General features: G+C 43.6%; 1 protein-coding gene across 1 annotated transcript; it reads right to left on the minus strand.

The window, feature by feature from the left end:
* Positions 1-34: 34 nt before the first annotated feature.
* On the minus strand, positions 35-14,772 carry flot1b (flotillin 1b). Its single transcript, XM_023988854.3, has 13 exons — positions 14,636-14,772; positions 13,423-13,484; positions 12,546-12,621; positions 12,107-12,197; positions 11,818-11,961; positions 11,114-11,233; positions 10,742-10,945; positions 10,623-10,667; positions 10,209-10,390; positions 6,101-6,146; positions 4,605-4,742; positions 3,995-4,159; positions 35-3,878 (listed from the first exon to the last, which is right to left on the minus strand). The coding sequence occupies exons 2-13, from the start codon at positions 13,463-13,465 to the stop codon at positions 3,852-3,854; spliced, it is 1,281 nt and encodes a 426-aa protein (XP_023844622.1). The 5' UTR covers positions 13,466-13,484; positions 14,636-14,772; the 3' UTR covers positions 35-3,851.
* Between the last annotated feature and the right edge of the window lie 1,642 nt (positions 14,773-16,414).

Genomic DNA, 16,414 nt, shown 5'->3' on the forward strand with positions numbered 1-16,414 from the left:
CACTGAAGAAACAACACACGTGGAGGACAAAGGGTTTGAGTTAGGAAATCAGAGCGTTTGTGTTTATATGTTACAATAATAATTTCATAATATTCATAACTTAGTGCACTTGAATTAAAAGTTTACACTACAGTGCCTTGCAAAAGTATTCATCCCCCTTGGTGATTTTCCTATTTTGTTGCATTACAACCTMTAATTTAAATAGAATTTTATTTGGATTTCATGTAATGGACATACACAAGATAGTCCATTCAAAAAAACMGAAAAGTGGTGTGTGAATATGTATTCACCCCCTTTGCTATGAATACCCTAAATAAGATCTGGTGCAACCAATTAACTAATTATGTGACTTCTGAAGGTAAGTAAAGTCCACCTGTGTGCAATCTAAGTGTCACATGATCTCAGTCTATATACACCTGTTCTGAAAGGCCCCAGAGTCTGCAACACCAAGGGGCACCATGAAGGCCAAGGAGCTTTCCAAARAGGTCCAGGACAAAGTTGTGGAGAAGTACAGATCAGGGTTGAATTATAAAAAAAATATCCAAAACTTTGAACATCCCACAGAGCACCATTAAATCCATTATTAAAAAAATTGAAAGAATATGGCACCACAACAAACCTACCAAGAGAGGGCCAAAACTCACAGACCAGGCAAGGAGGGCATTAATCAGAGAGGTAACAAAGAGACCAAAGATAACCCTGAAGGAGCTGCAAAGCTCCACAGRGGAGATTGGAGTATCTGTCCATAGGACCACTTTAAGACGTACAGAACTGGGCTTTACGGAAGAGTGGCCAGAAAAAAGCCATTGCTTAATTAAAGAAAAAAATAAGCAAACATGTTTGGTGTTTGCCAAAAGGCATTTGTGGGAGACTCCCCAAACATATGGAATAAGGTACTCTGGTCATATGAGACTAAAATTGAGCTTTTTGGCCATCAAGGAAAACACTATGTCTGGTGCAAACCCAACACCTATCATCACCCCGAGAACCTCATGTTTTTTTATCAGCAGGGACTGGGGAAACTGGTCAGAATTGAAGGAATGATGGATGGTGCTAAACACAGAAATTCTTGAGGGGAAACCTGTTTCAGTCTTCCAGAGATTTGAGACTGGGATGGAGGTTCACCTTCCAGCAGGACAATGACCCTAAGCATACTGCTAAAGCAACACTCGAGTGGTTTAAGGGGAAACATTGAAATGTCTTGGAATGSCCTAAGCCCAGACCTCAATCCAATTGAGAATCTGTGGTATGACTTAAAGATTGCTGTGCACCAGCGGAACCCATCCAACTTGAAGGAGCTGGAGTAGTTTTGCCTTGAAGAATGGGCAAAAATCCCAGTGGCTAGATGTGCCAAGCTTATGGAGACACACCCCAAGAGACTTGCAGCTGTAATTGCTGCAAAAGGTAGCTCTACAAAGTATTGACTTGGGGGGGGTAAATAGTTATGCACGCTCAAGTTCTGTTTGTCTTATTTCTTGTTTGTTTCACAATAAAAAATATTTTGCATCTTCAAAGTGGTAGGCATGTGTAAATCAAATGATATAACCCCCCCCCAAAAATCTATTTTAATTCCAGATTGTAAGGCAACAAAATAGGAAAAATGTCAAGGGGGTGAATACTTTCGCAAGCCACTGTACATGGAAGGCCAGGCATTATCTTGGCAAGTCAACAACGCATAGACAGAAATACAATCACAGAAATCATATTTAACTAAGAGCAGCTACAGTACAGAAAAATGTTAAAAGTCACAAATCATTGACATTATGACGTAATATACAGGTGTGTGCATAAGTGAAAGCAGTAGTATTGGTTTGGCYAAATTGGCTTTCATTAATATCTTTAGGACATAGCATGCCTCTATAGGTTGTTACAATGTTTAACGTGGGGTGATAGTTTAGCCTTTAGGTTGAGAGAAAAATGGGAATCTTTCAACTTAGTCAGGCACTTGGCGGTAACAAAATGCATAGACAGCCAGAGAGCATGTAAGCTTTGGGGAATTACAATCAGCTAGAGAGAAGTAGCTTCTAGAATCCTGAGCGGTGGTATAGAACATAGAAGGATTCTATTTCTATGGTATAGAACCAGTCCCTAACAACAAACCCTATACTACAAAAAGGATCAAACAGGGATGTGATCAGCACCACATAGAACYTCTGGAAAAATAGATCAGTCTAATGATAAGATTACGATACAAAAGGATAGCTCCTGATTAATCAACACATCTGATTAAAATGTATATCGTCTACTCCAGTCTACAGAAGGTGCATGTCTACCCCACTGGACCATACATGGGACTCCACTATAGTAGTGTCTGTAGCCTGGTCCCAGGTCTGGTTGTGCTTTTGCCCGTTCCATTGACATTGTTAAGGAGAGCAGAAACATTGTTTAAGAGAGCAGAAACAGACTGGCACCCAGGCTAGTTTCTCCATTCCCCRCTCCTACACACATAACTTCACCTCAAACAACACATCCACCAGGCACCACGTGACTGACAGTACACCTGACCTAGATAAAGAGACCTCTGAGGTTAGTCWTCAGCAGGAATACCCCAGTCTGCTCCCTCCCTCTTCCTTCCAATCACTTCACAGAAAATCTCCACCTTTATGCAGTTCTAGCACAGCAGAAGCTCTGATCTAAGGCCTGTCTGTCTAATACGTCTAGGGTTTAGAAACACACTGGAACTAAGCCATAATGGTGTACATGACAATATGTTGGAGAAACACTATAGTAACAGAGAATCTGTAGTTCCTTGATTTTCTTTGCTTTGGAAAATTAGATGATTAGGTACCATCAAATTCAGTACTCCATTGTACCAACAGAGAGAAGAGGTTTAGTGATATCATCCTACACACATGGCAGTCATGGCAAAAAGCCCACAAATCAGCCTTATCTGCATGCAACTTGGCTTCTACTGTAATATGGCTTGTATTGATATGATGAATTAGACTTTAAAACACAAGGCACTGGCCATTCTAGAGGGCTATTTTAGAGATATCAGTAGATAGCCTGATCTAGGATCTACTGTCAGGGGAGCACATAGTGGAAAACTACTTTGTCCATAAGGTGGTAGACAGATGTACTAGAATCCACAAGCAGGTAGAACATGTTTAATAACATGACTACCAGGACTACAATTAGCTATAAAAAAAAAAAGATATGTCCACAGTGAAAGTAAAGAGCATTTCTTCTTAATTTGCAAAGCAATTGATAGCAACTAGCTAGCCAACCATGCTCCGAACAAGACAGACTACCTTATAGAACAACTGCAAATGTTGACAAAACAATCAGCTGACAAACCCAACAATGAAATGGATGACCTCCTACTGACACGATTATTTCCTGTGAACAACAAAAAGGCACTGAGAATGAAAACATCATTTCTCAACCCCATCCCAATGAAATAACATTCTATGAATTACAACTAWGTGACAGTGGAACTGTTTATATGGACCCAAACCTGTAATAGAGGGAGACAGAAAGGCAGGCTTGAAGCAGGGATTAAAACACACTGAATAACGGACGGGGGAAAGAGGCTAGTTACGACCAGAACTACTAAGGGTGTGTCATGCTAGTCCAAAGTGCTTTCCTTTATCCAAGCTGAACTAACAGAGATATGAATGACCACGAGAAACAAACTCCCACAAGAAGGCCTATAACATACAGCTTTGACCCATCCTCTGTTTCCAGATCAGTGCCAATACGAGTGCTGAGACATGCCCTAAGAAAGACTACCGTGCTAACAGGCATGCAGACAGGCAACTACACTAGGTAATAGTAATTATAGGCACAAGGAGGCAGTATGGAGTTCCTGGTCTGACGGTGCAGACTGTCTCAGTCATTGGGCTCCATTCTCAGCCCATTCGGGTGGACAGGCCAACCTGTGGAAAGAAGGGGAGAGAATGGCAGTGTTTGTCAACAAACATGTTCACATACACATACTGTTTTTGCACACACACAAATACAATTTTTCTCTCTCTTCCACACACACACACACCTGTGAGATGTTGATTCCAGTGAGTTTCTCCACGGCAGCTGGTAGTCTGGTCATGATGTCCAGAACCTCTCCGGTCAGCTTGGCCGCGCCCACCTCACCCCCYCCGCTGGAAACCATGGTAACCTTCTGGGCCATGGAGAGGGGCCTGCTGATCTCCTCTGCTATCTAGAGGACAGGAGGAGTGAGGGCAGCTTCAGGAAGAGAACAGCAGCAGACAGGACTGCAGTAACAGTACACTACATGTCCGTCTGTCATCTAATCAATCTGTCATCCATCTATCCTTATATCCACTGAATCTGACCATTTATCCATCCAATCTCTTCATCTCTCCATCCATCTGCTTAAACTCTCCATCCACTGAATTGCTTTCCCATCAATCCTTCTCCCTATCCATGCACCCTCCCAGTCTCTAGTAGAACCAGTCCTCCTCCCAGTCTCTAGTAGAACCAGTCCTCCTCCCAGTCTCTAGTAGAACCAGTCCTCCTCCCAGTCTAGTAGAACCAGTCCTCCTCCCAGTCTCTAGTAGAACCAGTCCTCCTCCCAGTCTCTAGTAGAACCAGTCCTCCTCCCAGTCTCTAGTAAAACCAGTCCTCCTCCCAGTGTGACTGACCAGTGGTAGTTTCTCCAGCAGCATGTCCACCATGGCTCCCTCCCCGTACTGTTTAAAGGCCTCAGCCTTCTTAGCCATCTGCTCTGCCTCGGCACGACCCTTAGCCTCCAGAGCAAACGCCTCAGCATCGCCCCTCATCTACACAGACAGGACAGAGACAAGGAGAGAGAACACATTATAGTTCAAATAACCAAAGGGTGTATATACAGAAGAAAAAATAAGAACACACTCAGTTGCCAGTTTATTAGGTACATCTGGTACCAGGGCGGGTCCAGAACAGCCTGAATTATCCGGGGCATGGAAACGTTGCTCAATAACTGGTATCAAGGGACTTAACTTGTGCCAAGAAAACATTCCCCACACCATTACACCACCCCCCCCCAGCCTGTACCGTTGACACCAGGCAGGAAGGGGCCATGGACTCATGCTACTTATGCCAAATCCTGACTCTGCGATCAGCATGACGCAACAGGAACCGGGATTCGTTGGGCCAGGCAATGTTTTTCCACTCCTCGATTGTCCAGMGTTGGTGAACGRGTGCCCACTGGAGACGCTTCTTCTTGTTTTTAGCTGATAGGAGTGGAACCCGGTGTTGTCGTCTGCTGCAGTAGCCAATCCGTGACAAGGACCGACGAGTTGTGCTTTCCGAGTTGCCGTTCTGCACACCACTGTTGTACTGTGCCGTTACTTGCCTGTTTGTGGCCCGCCTCTTAGCACGATTATTGCCATTCTCCGTCGACTTCTCATCAACAAGCTGTTTTCACCCACAGGACAGCCGGGGACTGGATGCTTTTTGTTTGTCGTACCATTCTCGGTAAACCCTAGACACTGTCATGCGTGAAAAGCCCAGGACGCCAGACGTTTCTGAGATACTGGAACCAGTGCACCTGGCTCCGACGATCATACTACGCTCAAAGTCCCTTAGGTCACTCATTTTGCCCATTCAGATGACTGTCTGCATGCTTTATATAGCAAGCCACGGCCACGTGACTCACTGTCTGTAGGAGCGAATCATTTTCATGAACGGGGTGGTGTACCTAATAAACTGGCCACTGAGTATATACCAATGCATCTGAACCACAAGACACAGGTGGGTGGTTGTTCTATGAAAAATACATCCAAATGTGAAATGGACTGTTAATAAGACTAATAAGGATGTGTATAATATATGAAACAGGAAGAAAGAGAGAGAACTTATCCTAAAGTAAGGTTAAATTAAGGCAAGTAAGCAATGTCTACAAAGAAGGAGACAAGGAAGTTAGAACAGAGACAGGAAGAGGAACAGAGAACACCAACCTCAATATGGAGAGAGGGGAGGGAGAGAAAGAGAGAGAGAGGAAGTGGATGAATGAGAGGGTGGAAAGCACAGGCTGTCAGGGGAGAAGCTAGGACAGGAGGCATATCAGACAGCTATTGTACTGGGGGTGAAGAGACTGATAACAGGAGTGACAGGAGAGTGGAGGGGAGTGATAGAGGAGAGGTGCTGCTGAACTCACTCTGATGGACTCTGCCTCTGCCTCAGCCTCCATGATGAGCTGTGCACTGTGAAAGAGAGAAGGACAGAGACCGTTTGAGTTGAACAGAGCAAATGTTGGAGCACTAGAAAAGTCTCTTCCTCAGTTTAACAGGACTCACTGTCCAGGACTACTGTAACTACTACGGAACAGAACATACCCACAGTTCTGACACACCCCCATCATTCCCCTTTTATGGCGACAATAGGGCCATTATTTGCTGTATACTTTAGAAGTATTGGAATTAGGCCAAAGCAGTATGTAAAGGAAATAGTGGTGAACTTGATCAAATGTCCTGGAGAGGGTGTGTCTGACCATTTCTGAAAGAAAGAAAGAATTGCAAATTGTTGTGGCCCTGTAAAAAGATTGTTTTTTTTGCAATCACTTTTTCCCCCGAACATAAATATGCTGCACTGCCCGAGAATTCTGAAACATGGTGTACCTGGAAAACATGACAACTACAGTACGGCTACTTACAGCTGTAGCCTACACACTTCAATGCAAAACATCAACCACAGACACTCAAATCAACTGTCTGTTACAAACTGTGCTCCCTGTGGATGCATAGGCTAGCTAGAGCACATTTTAAAAATGATAATAGCCTATCTAATGGTCCAATWAAAAATGAGAGATGTGCATGGTATTTTGTTGTATGGCTACTTCAGGAATATGAACTCATGACCAGAACATATGAGAAATTTATTCTGCAATGATCATTATTTTAGAATGAAAAAATAACAGCAAATGATTGCATCTTGTTATTATATTTAGCTACTTGTTTTTTAGTTATGAATAAGAGTATCAGCATACAGTTGAAGTGGGAAGTTTACATACACKTTAGCCAAATACATTTAAACTCAGTTTTTCACAATTCCTGACATTTAATCCTTGTAAAAACTCTGTTTTAGGTCAGTTAGGATAACCACCTTATTTTAAGAATGTGAAATGTCAGAATAATAGTAGAGATAATTATTTATTTCAGCTTTTACTTCTTTCATCACATTCCCAGTGGGTCAGAAGTTTACATACACTCAATTAGTATTTGGCAGCATTGCCTTTAAATTGTTTAACTTGGGTCAAACGTTCCGGGTAGCCTTCCACAAGCTCCCCACCATGAGTTGGGTGAATTTGGCCCATTCCTCCTGACAGAGCTGGTGTAACTGAGTCAGGTTTGTAGGTCTCCTGGCTCGCACACGCTTTTTCAGTTCTGCCCACAAATTTTCTATAGGATTGAGGTCAGGGCTTTGGGATGGCCACTCCAATACCTTGACTTTGTTGTCCTTGAGCCATTTTGCCACAACTTTGGAAGTATGCTTGGGGTCATTGTCCATTTGGAAGACCCATTTGCGACCAAGCTTTAACTTCCTGACTGATGTCTTGAGATGTTGCTTCAATATATCCACATAATTTTCCTACCTCATGATGTCATCTATTTTGTGAAGTGCACCAGTCCCTCCTGCAGCATTTTATGACGGTTTTGGAGCAGTGGCTTCTTCCTTGCTGAGCGATCTTTCAGGTTATGTCGATATAGGACTCGTTTTACTGTGGATATAGATACTTTTGTACCCGTTTCCTCCAGCATCTTCACAGGGTCATTTGCTGTTGTTCTGGGATTGATTTGCACTTTTCAAATAAAACGTTATTTGTCACATGTGCCGAATACAACAGGTAGACCTTACAATGAAATGCTTACTTACAGGCTCTAACCAATAGTGGAAAAAAAGGGTTAGGTGAACAATAGGTAAGTAAAGAAATAAAACAACAGTAAAAAGACAGGCTATATACAGTAGCGAGGCTATAAAAGTAGCGAGGCTACATACAGACACCGGTTAGTCAGGCTGATTGAGGTAGTATGTACATGTAGATATGGTTAAAGTGACAATGCATATATGATGAACAGAGGGTGGTGGGTGATGGGTGGCGGGTGGTGGCACACAGTGCAGATAGCCCGGTTAGCCAATGTGCGGGAGCACTGGTTGGTCGGCCCAATTGAGTTAGTATGGACATGAATGTATAGTTAAAGTGACTATGCATATATGATAAACAGAGAGTAGCAGCAGCGTAAAAAGAGGGTTTGGAGGGGTTTGGGGGGGGGGCACACAATGCAAATAGTCCGGGTAGGCATTTGATTACCTGTTCAGGAGTCTTATGGCTTGGGGGTAAAAACTGTTGAGAAGCCTTTTTGTCCTAGACTTGGCACTCCGGTACCGCTTGCCATGCGGTAGTAGAGACAATTTTTAGGGCCTTCCTCTGACACCGCCTGGTGTAGAGGTCCTGGATGGCAGGCAGCTATCGTACTCACTACCCTCTGTAGTGCCTTGCGGTCAGAGGCCGAGCAATTGCCGTACCAGGCAGTGATGCAACCAGTCAGGATGCTCTCGATGTTGCAGCTGTAGAACCTTTTGAAGAMCTCAGGACCCATGCKAAATCTTTTTAGTTTCCTGAGGGGGAATAGGCTTTGTRGTGCCCTCTTCACGACTGTCTTGGTGTGTTTGGACCATTCTAGTTTGTTGTTGATGTGGACACCGAGGAACTTGAAGCTCTCAACCTGCTCCACTACAGCCCCGTCGATGAGAATGGGGGCATGCTCGGTCCTCCTTTTCCTGTAGTCCACAATCATCTCCTTAGTCTTGGCTACGTTGGGGGATCGGTTGTTATTCTGACACCACACGGCCAGGTCTCTGACTTCCTCCCTATAGGCTGTCTAGTCGGTCTGTGATCAGGCCTACCACTGTTGTGTCGTCTGCAAACTTAATGATGGTGTTGGAGTCGTGCCTGGCCATGCAGTCGTGGGTGAACAGGGAGTACAGGAGGGGACTGAGCACGCACCCCTGTGGAGCTCCAGTGTTGAGGATCAGCGTGGCAGATGTGTTGCTACCTACCCTCACCACCTGGGGGCGGCCCGTCAGGAAGTCCAGTATCCAGTTGCAGAGGGAGGTGTTTAGTCCCAGGATCCTTAGCCTAGTGATGAGCTTTGAGGGRACTATGGTGTTGAACGCTGAGCTGTAGTCAATGAATAGCATTCTCACATYAGTGTTCCTTTTGTCCAGGTGGGAAAGGGCAGTGTGGAGTGCAATAGAGATTGCATCATCTGTGGATCTGTTTGGGCGTTATGCAAATTGGATTGGGTCTAGGGTTTCTGGGATAATGGTGTTGATGTGAGCCATTACCAACCTTTCAAAGCACTTCATGGCTACGGACTAGAGTGCTATGGGTCTGTAGTCATTTAGGCAGGTTGCCTTTGTGTTCTTGGGCACAGGGACAATGGTGGTCTGCTTTTCACACCAAAGTACGTTCATCTCTAGGAGTCAGAACGCGTTTCCTTCCTGAGCGGTATGACGGCTGCGTGGTCCCATGGTGTTAATACTTGCGTACTATTGTTTGTACAGATGAACGTGGTACCTTCAGGCGTTTGGAAATTGCTCCCAAGGGCGAACCAGACTTGTAAAGGTCTACAAAAAAAAAAATCTGAGGTCTTGGCTGATTTCCCCATGATGTCAAGCAAAGAGGCACTGAGTTTGAAGGTAGGCCTTGAAATACATCCACAGGTACACCTTCAATTGACTCAAATGATGTCAATTAGCCTATCAGAAGCTTCTAAAGCCATGACAATTTTCTGGAATTTTCCAAGCTGTTTAAAGACACAGTCAACTTAGTGTATGTAAACTTCTGACCCACTGGAATTGTGATACAGTGAATTACAAGTGAAATAATCTGTCTGTAAACAATTGTTGGAAAAATTACTTAATAACCGACTTGCCAAAACTATAGTATGTTAACAAGAACTTTGTGGAGTAGTTGAAAAACGAGTTTTAATGACTCCAACCTAAGTGCATGTAAACTTCCGACTTCAACTGTATATTCTCCATTTGCACACGGTTACCGTTACCTTTTAGCAATGCAATACTTCAACCACTAGAAACGTTGTGTACACATGGTCTAGAGTCTGCAGGAGAAGAAGTACATTCTCACCTCAAGTTTCCTTTTTACAACTGACAACTTTTGCGTAAAAACTGGCGCATGCAGGTTTTGGGGCATATTTTGTGTGTATGAAACGTTTCTAAATGAGGCCCTTGGTATTGTAACATACCGTTCCGCCTCAGCCAGTCTCTCCAGACGGTATCTCTCTGCCTCAGCAGGCTTCTTCACCTTGGCCTCCAGCTCCATCTCCTTGCGGATGATCTCCTGCTCCTGGAGCATGATCTGCTGAGACCTCTCCACCACCTTCACCTGCATCGTCTCCTCCTCAATCCGCTGCTTCGTCTTCGCCACCTACATAACCCCAATAACACAACCGATTTAGAAAAAACACTCAGACACTTTACATCAAAAGTGATGGCAGTGGGGGGAATCTGAGGATCATGCTCGTATCTCAAGTTAGGATTCTGCCCTGTGTAAATAAACGTGAATCTTTTCCATATTAGAACACGACACACTGCCTCGGCTGTGTTGGGCATCTGAATGAGAGGATCATTGCACGGCCCAGAGTTTGGTGGCAGGATACCTGTAGCTGATAGGCCATCTCAGACTCTGCCTTCTTGGTGTTGACCTCGTAGTCGTAGGACTGTCTCTTATACACATCTAGATGTGTATAAGAGACAGCTCTGCCTTCTTGGTGTTGACCTCGTAGTCGTAGGAGGCCTTCTTCAGCTCGTAGTCCCTCTGGGCTTTGGCCATCTCGATCTCATTCAGATACTGGGCCGACACCTTCTCCTGCATGGCCTGGGCCTCACGGATCACCGCGTCTCGTTTGTACTGAGCCTCTCCGATCCTGGCATCCTTCTGCACCTGAGCTGTCCTAGCTTTACCCAGGGAGTTGAGGTAGTCCTGACAGAGAGTGTCATTATTAGAAACATGGTAGTTTGGGTCCAGCATGTGATTGGCTGATATGGCCAATATACCACAGCTAAGGGCTGTAACAACAATTCTGTAACAACAATCCTTGTGTGACCTTCATACTGTAACGTCACTGTTTATTTGTCAGAGAGAACAAACCTGGTCGTCGTGAACGTCTTTCAGCGTGTAGCTGACCACGCCGATGCCCATGTTGACCAGGTCAGAGGAGGCCACCTTGAACACCTGCTCAGAGAACTTCTTACGGTCCTGGTAGATCTCCTACATGGGAAGGACATTAATAATAATAAATAATATACATGCCATTTAGCAGTCTCTTTTATACATTTTCGTATTGGTGGCCCCAACGGGGATCGAACCTATGTTGCACGCGCCATACTCTACTAACTGAGCCACACAGGACAAGAGGGGGATAAGGGTGGACCAACCATAACGAGTGTACCCATGAGTGTTCCTGTCAAATTGGCCTAGTCTGAGGGGCTTTGTCCCTTCTAGTATTTCTGTKTCTACATGGGGCAGACACCAGTAGCATACAGAGGAGATCAGCCAGAGCTACACAGGGAGTAAAACAACAGACCTTGGGAATGAAAGGAGACTTGTTATTACATACGTTATAATAACTATAATCCATTATTGCTCTGAGTTTCCAGGCTGGTTTGCCAGCATTTTAGGTAAGTCATGAGAAAGGTCAACAATGAGGAAAAACAAGCTATGGCTTGTAGCTGGAAGTCAGTGAGACATTCAGCAAGTCAATTCAAAAGACCAAGTCACTCCTTTYGGAAGAGAAAAGGGCACCAGAGGCAACACGTGCCCTTTATCAGGACATGGTGCGGTGTGTAGCCTACCTCAACAGTCAGATGGGCGATGATGGCCCTCTGGTGCCCCTCCAGTGTTTCCAGGGCGATGTTGGAGACCTCAGCCTCAGACTTCCCCATGAACATCTGACAGGCCGTGGCCAGCATCTCCTTGTTCTGACCCTGGATCTTCACCTGTCAGAGGTCAGGGGTTATAGGTCAAAGGTTACATATGGAATCCCTATTTGACCTGTGAGGTCAATTATACCTATCCAATCAGAATACATGGCTACTTTCACATGTACACGAAGTGTGTAGGGGCTGATTTCTAAGTCCATACCTGGGCGATGCCAGTGACAGAGATGGGCACTCCATGACGGGTGTACACCTTATCACTCTTCACATTCAGAGTCAGGGTGTTCAGAGTGATCCTAACAGACACCGAGAGAGAGAAGGGGGTATGTGGTTCAAAGAGGGAAAGTACAATGAGAATAGAAAGGGGGATAGCGAGAGGGAGGAGAAAGTGAGTCAGAGAGAGTAACCACGGCTACAGGTGGAGGCTACAAATGACAGACTGTGTTGCATTATAAGCTTAAAATACTTGCCTGGCATTTATATAGGCTTACTCATTTAACCACTAACGTTACAGTAACAGTAGAGAATACACAGGGACTATGGGGCCTTTTTCTCTATACATGAATAMAATCCCTGAATGAAACCTGGATAGATGAACGGATGGATAGATAACTGAAAGAAGAAGGGGAGGGAGAGATAGCCACCTCTGGATCTGTTGAATACAGGGGAGGACAAACACTCTTCCTCCAGCGATCATTAGAGGAGGGGAACGACCAAAGCCTGGAGGAGAAGCGAAGGAGAAAGAGAGAACAATCAGTCTTTGACAAAGAAAAGTAAAAAATGTAGCCTTAGAATATACTAAAAGAGTGGGTTATTTGAAAATATGAGAGATGAGTTTACATTAGGCTATACTCTGTCCACACAGTACTGCACACAATTAAGATGTAATGTACACAGTGAGTCTATGACATTAATTTGCCTACATATAGGACTACATTGCAGCACCACATTCCATACAATACAATGTAAGTGAGGAGCTAGCCTATCGACAGCTGGTATTGTAAAATGTAAACAAAATACTGTACGGTTTGAGCTGAACCTGATTACAGATTCCTGTCCTGGTTTACTAAACACTGTGACATCRGGGCGCGTTCAGCAGGACACYACGTTTTGGAACATTCAGATAGAAATATGTAACATAGAACAAACTTGCCTCTCCGACATGTCGATCAAGGAATCATGTTGGCTCTATTAATGACTTTACTATCAGCAAAGTTTGACAACTGAAAGTGGCCCAGAGTTACTAAATGGTATCACATGACACTTCATGATAGGCCAAAGTGAGTCACATGTCACATGGCCCTGCATTACGTTTACTGTTACTTGTACTGTAAACAATCACATACAGTAAACAACATAGGCCTATTACAGTTTCAAGAAGAGTCATAACAATATTGGGCCATGTAGGGCGATGGGGGTACGGTTGTGTAGATTACCCAACCTGGTTTTATTGGAGGGTTCTGTATTGTGTCATGTAAGATTATGTTAATAAATATTAACACATGCAACTAAACATCTTACCAGACACCACCATGGCTTCATTGGGTCCACATGTGTGGAACATCTTGATTTGGACCTAAAAGCTGTTAGAGAAGATTGCCAACGTCATTAGACAGTCTCCACTTGGTTGGCCTAATCTTTCAAGACTCCCTGGGTTAGTACTAGTGTTTGGCTGCTAGTCCCAATTCCAAACAGCTTAGGCCTAGTAGGTCAATAACACAGCTGAACATGTAATCATAAATGTAAACACAGCCTTGAGAGCTACAATTAAAATAACGTTTAAAATGTAAATATAAGTGATGAAGTAGGCCTAGTGCCTCAAGTTGTGTGTCTGACAGTCACTTGTTCATCCGATCTGGTACAGTAGTGTGGAGCCTCAATAAACATTGTTTATGTCAATCACCCAAGCCAAAGACCCAATTGGCAGACCCTACACAACTTCCCACACACACTATTTGCCTTTGATACTTTACTTCCTGTTTATAACAAAATGTACAAGACAGTGGAATAACTGGTTGTGGTAACTATGTTGTGGTAACTAGATGGCAGTTACTTTTGTGGTTAGTACTTGTGCTGAGAAAAAGCAGTGCAATCAACTTGGGAAAAAGTGACAGACAGTCTGGGTGGGTGTAGAACAGACTACAGTTTAGAGAGAACGTTATTTGGCAGAATGGGACAGAGGCGTTCCATCTCATCTGGGATCTAAGCAGATTGATGGGAGGTTAAATTAGCCATGTGGATACTCCCAAGTGTCGTTCGTGAATCCGTGGCTTATGCTGGAAGTTACATTATAATAGTTACCGTCTGCCAATATGTTACAGCTAGCTACATAGTTACCACAGAGATAGTTTCTCTACTGTCTCTGGTTACTATAACTAGCTAGTTACGTCAACAATGTGAATGTTAAATACAGCAGATAGCTAACGTTAGTTAGTGCATTTACTATAGCCGTGTGCTGTCACCCATACTGACCCACCCTATTCTGTCTCATGGCTTCACATCACTCCCCATGAACCACAGCAAAGATTATATTTCTCTCAGATCACAGAAACGTCTACCACAGTCAAGTACGTAGCTAGCTAACTTGCTACTATGCACCCGCCTCAACCAAATTAGCTAGTATGCTAGTTTAATCTTGCTGGGTGAAAATCACATTTTTACGTTACGCTAGCTAGGTCCATAACAACCACAAAAAAAGAAATAAATAATTGTTATCTTGCCTACTGTAACTTACCAATCGATTCTCCCTAAAGATATGTTTTCATAAATCGTCGTGTACACTCAAGAGGGTTTCAATGTACTCCGATTTACGTGACTTGACGACTGGCTCAAATACTGGAATTGCAACAAAATGTTACTTAACGTGTCCTAATGGAGAGCAAATGCTGACCACGCCCCCTTAGGAGTATAGTGGAAATAACGCCCTCTGGTGGTCAAACTGCAGACATTTGTTACCCAGAGAAATGTTAAGGGCGGGAGGGGTTGTCTAACTTCTTGCTTTGGGGAGTGCCGTTTTTTTTWTTTATTGGGCACAGGGGAGGGTAGTGCATTTTTTCCCTGGTCTAACTCTTTGCTTTGGGGAGTGTTTTTTATTTATTTATTGGGCACAGGGGAGGGTAGTGCATTTTTCCCCTGGTTTACATTCGCTCTTTTGCATTATTTATTCTATCCTAGCCACATTTCCTCATCTGCTTGCATGRACCTCCCCTACATTAGGTGTTTTGGTACTTCCCTTATACACTACGTTTTTCGGGATGCTAACTTTTACTACCACAGGTCAATATAGTCTACCAGTCTGTCTACCCTGTCTTCTATCCACCATTCACAGTAATAGTAATGGAAGGTGTATCATTTGTCAAGATCTGCAATAAGCTAACTAGCAATCATACCACACATAAAAGCATTCAAAGCTGAATCAATTTTCAATATGAACCCACAAGAAAAACTATGAATAGCTGATAGGCAGAGGAGAGGCAAGGTGCATCATTGTACATGAAACTATTTGCATTGACCCCCTTGTTTTATTCTTATTGTTTTGCACAGGCTCGATGTACACTCACTGGACTCTAACCACACATACTACACTGACACTCCAACACACACCTGCATATTGATGACGCCACACACACACACATTCCCTCACACACGCTGCTGCTACCCTCTATTTATTATCTATGCATTATCACTTTACCCCTACCTACATGTACATATTACCTCGACTAACCCATACRCTTCCACATTGACTCGGTACTGATACCTTTGTATATAGCCTCGTTATTAGTTTGTGTTACTATTTTTCCTTTAGTCTATTTAGCAAACTTTTGTTTTGTTTTACTCTGCATTGTTGGTTGAGGGCTAGTAAGTAAGCATTTCACAGTGTTGTATTTGGCGCATGTGACAAATACAATTTGATTTGAACAGTAAAGACATGAGACATACAGCTCAAAAAGCTCCCCTGTTAATCTTGTTTAGGGACAATACAATTATCTTACATAGACTAGCCTACAACACCACAATGCAATGAATCATTGCATTATTGTTTAAGTGAGTACAAAATTATACTCTAGGCTGCAGTGAAAATGTCATTTGAATAACAGCGCACAGGTTTCCAGCCAACCTTCTTATGGGAGTAAAGTACAAGTCAGATAAAAAACGTAATGACATCGCAATGCATTCAGTTTATTAGGCTACAGATTAAATAAYTTGGTGAAATTCACCTGGTGGTGAATGTTCACAGTGATGATCTCGATGCTCCTTTCAATAAWTATCAAGCGTCTTATTCTGGTGACATGATCGATGCATGGCTGCTGTTWGACAAATAAAAAGAATCTCGCACTTTCGTCCATAATTATCTCATGTAGGCTACAGAGTCCCACAGTGGAGGCGTCATAATACCCATAAATCTAGCGTCAAACAGGAAAATGGTTCCAATCATTTTTACACTCCACTTTTCCCATAAGGGATTTAAGAAGCACAAAATACGGGCTTACCCTGGGATGACGTTTTGATCAAC

Source organism: Salvelinus sp. IW2-2015, linkage group LG6.1, assembly GCF_002910315.2.
Source record: "Salvelinus sp. IW2-2015 linkage group LG6.1, ASM291031v2, whole genome shotgun sequence".
Taxonomy (NCBI): Eukaryota; Metazoa; Chordata; class Actinopteri; order Salmoniformes; family Salmonidae; genus Salvelinus; species Salvelinus sp. IW2-2015.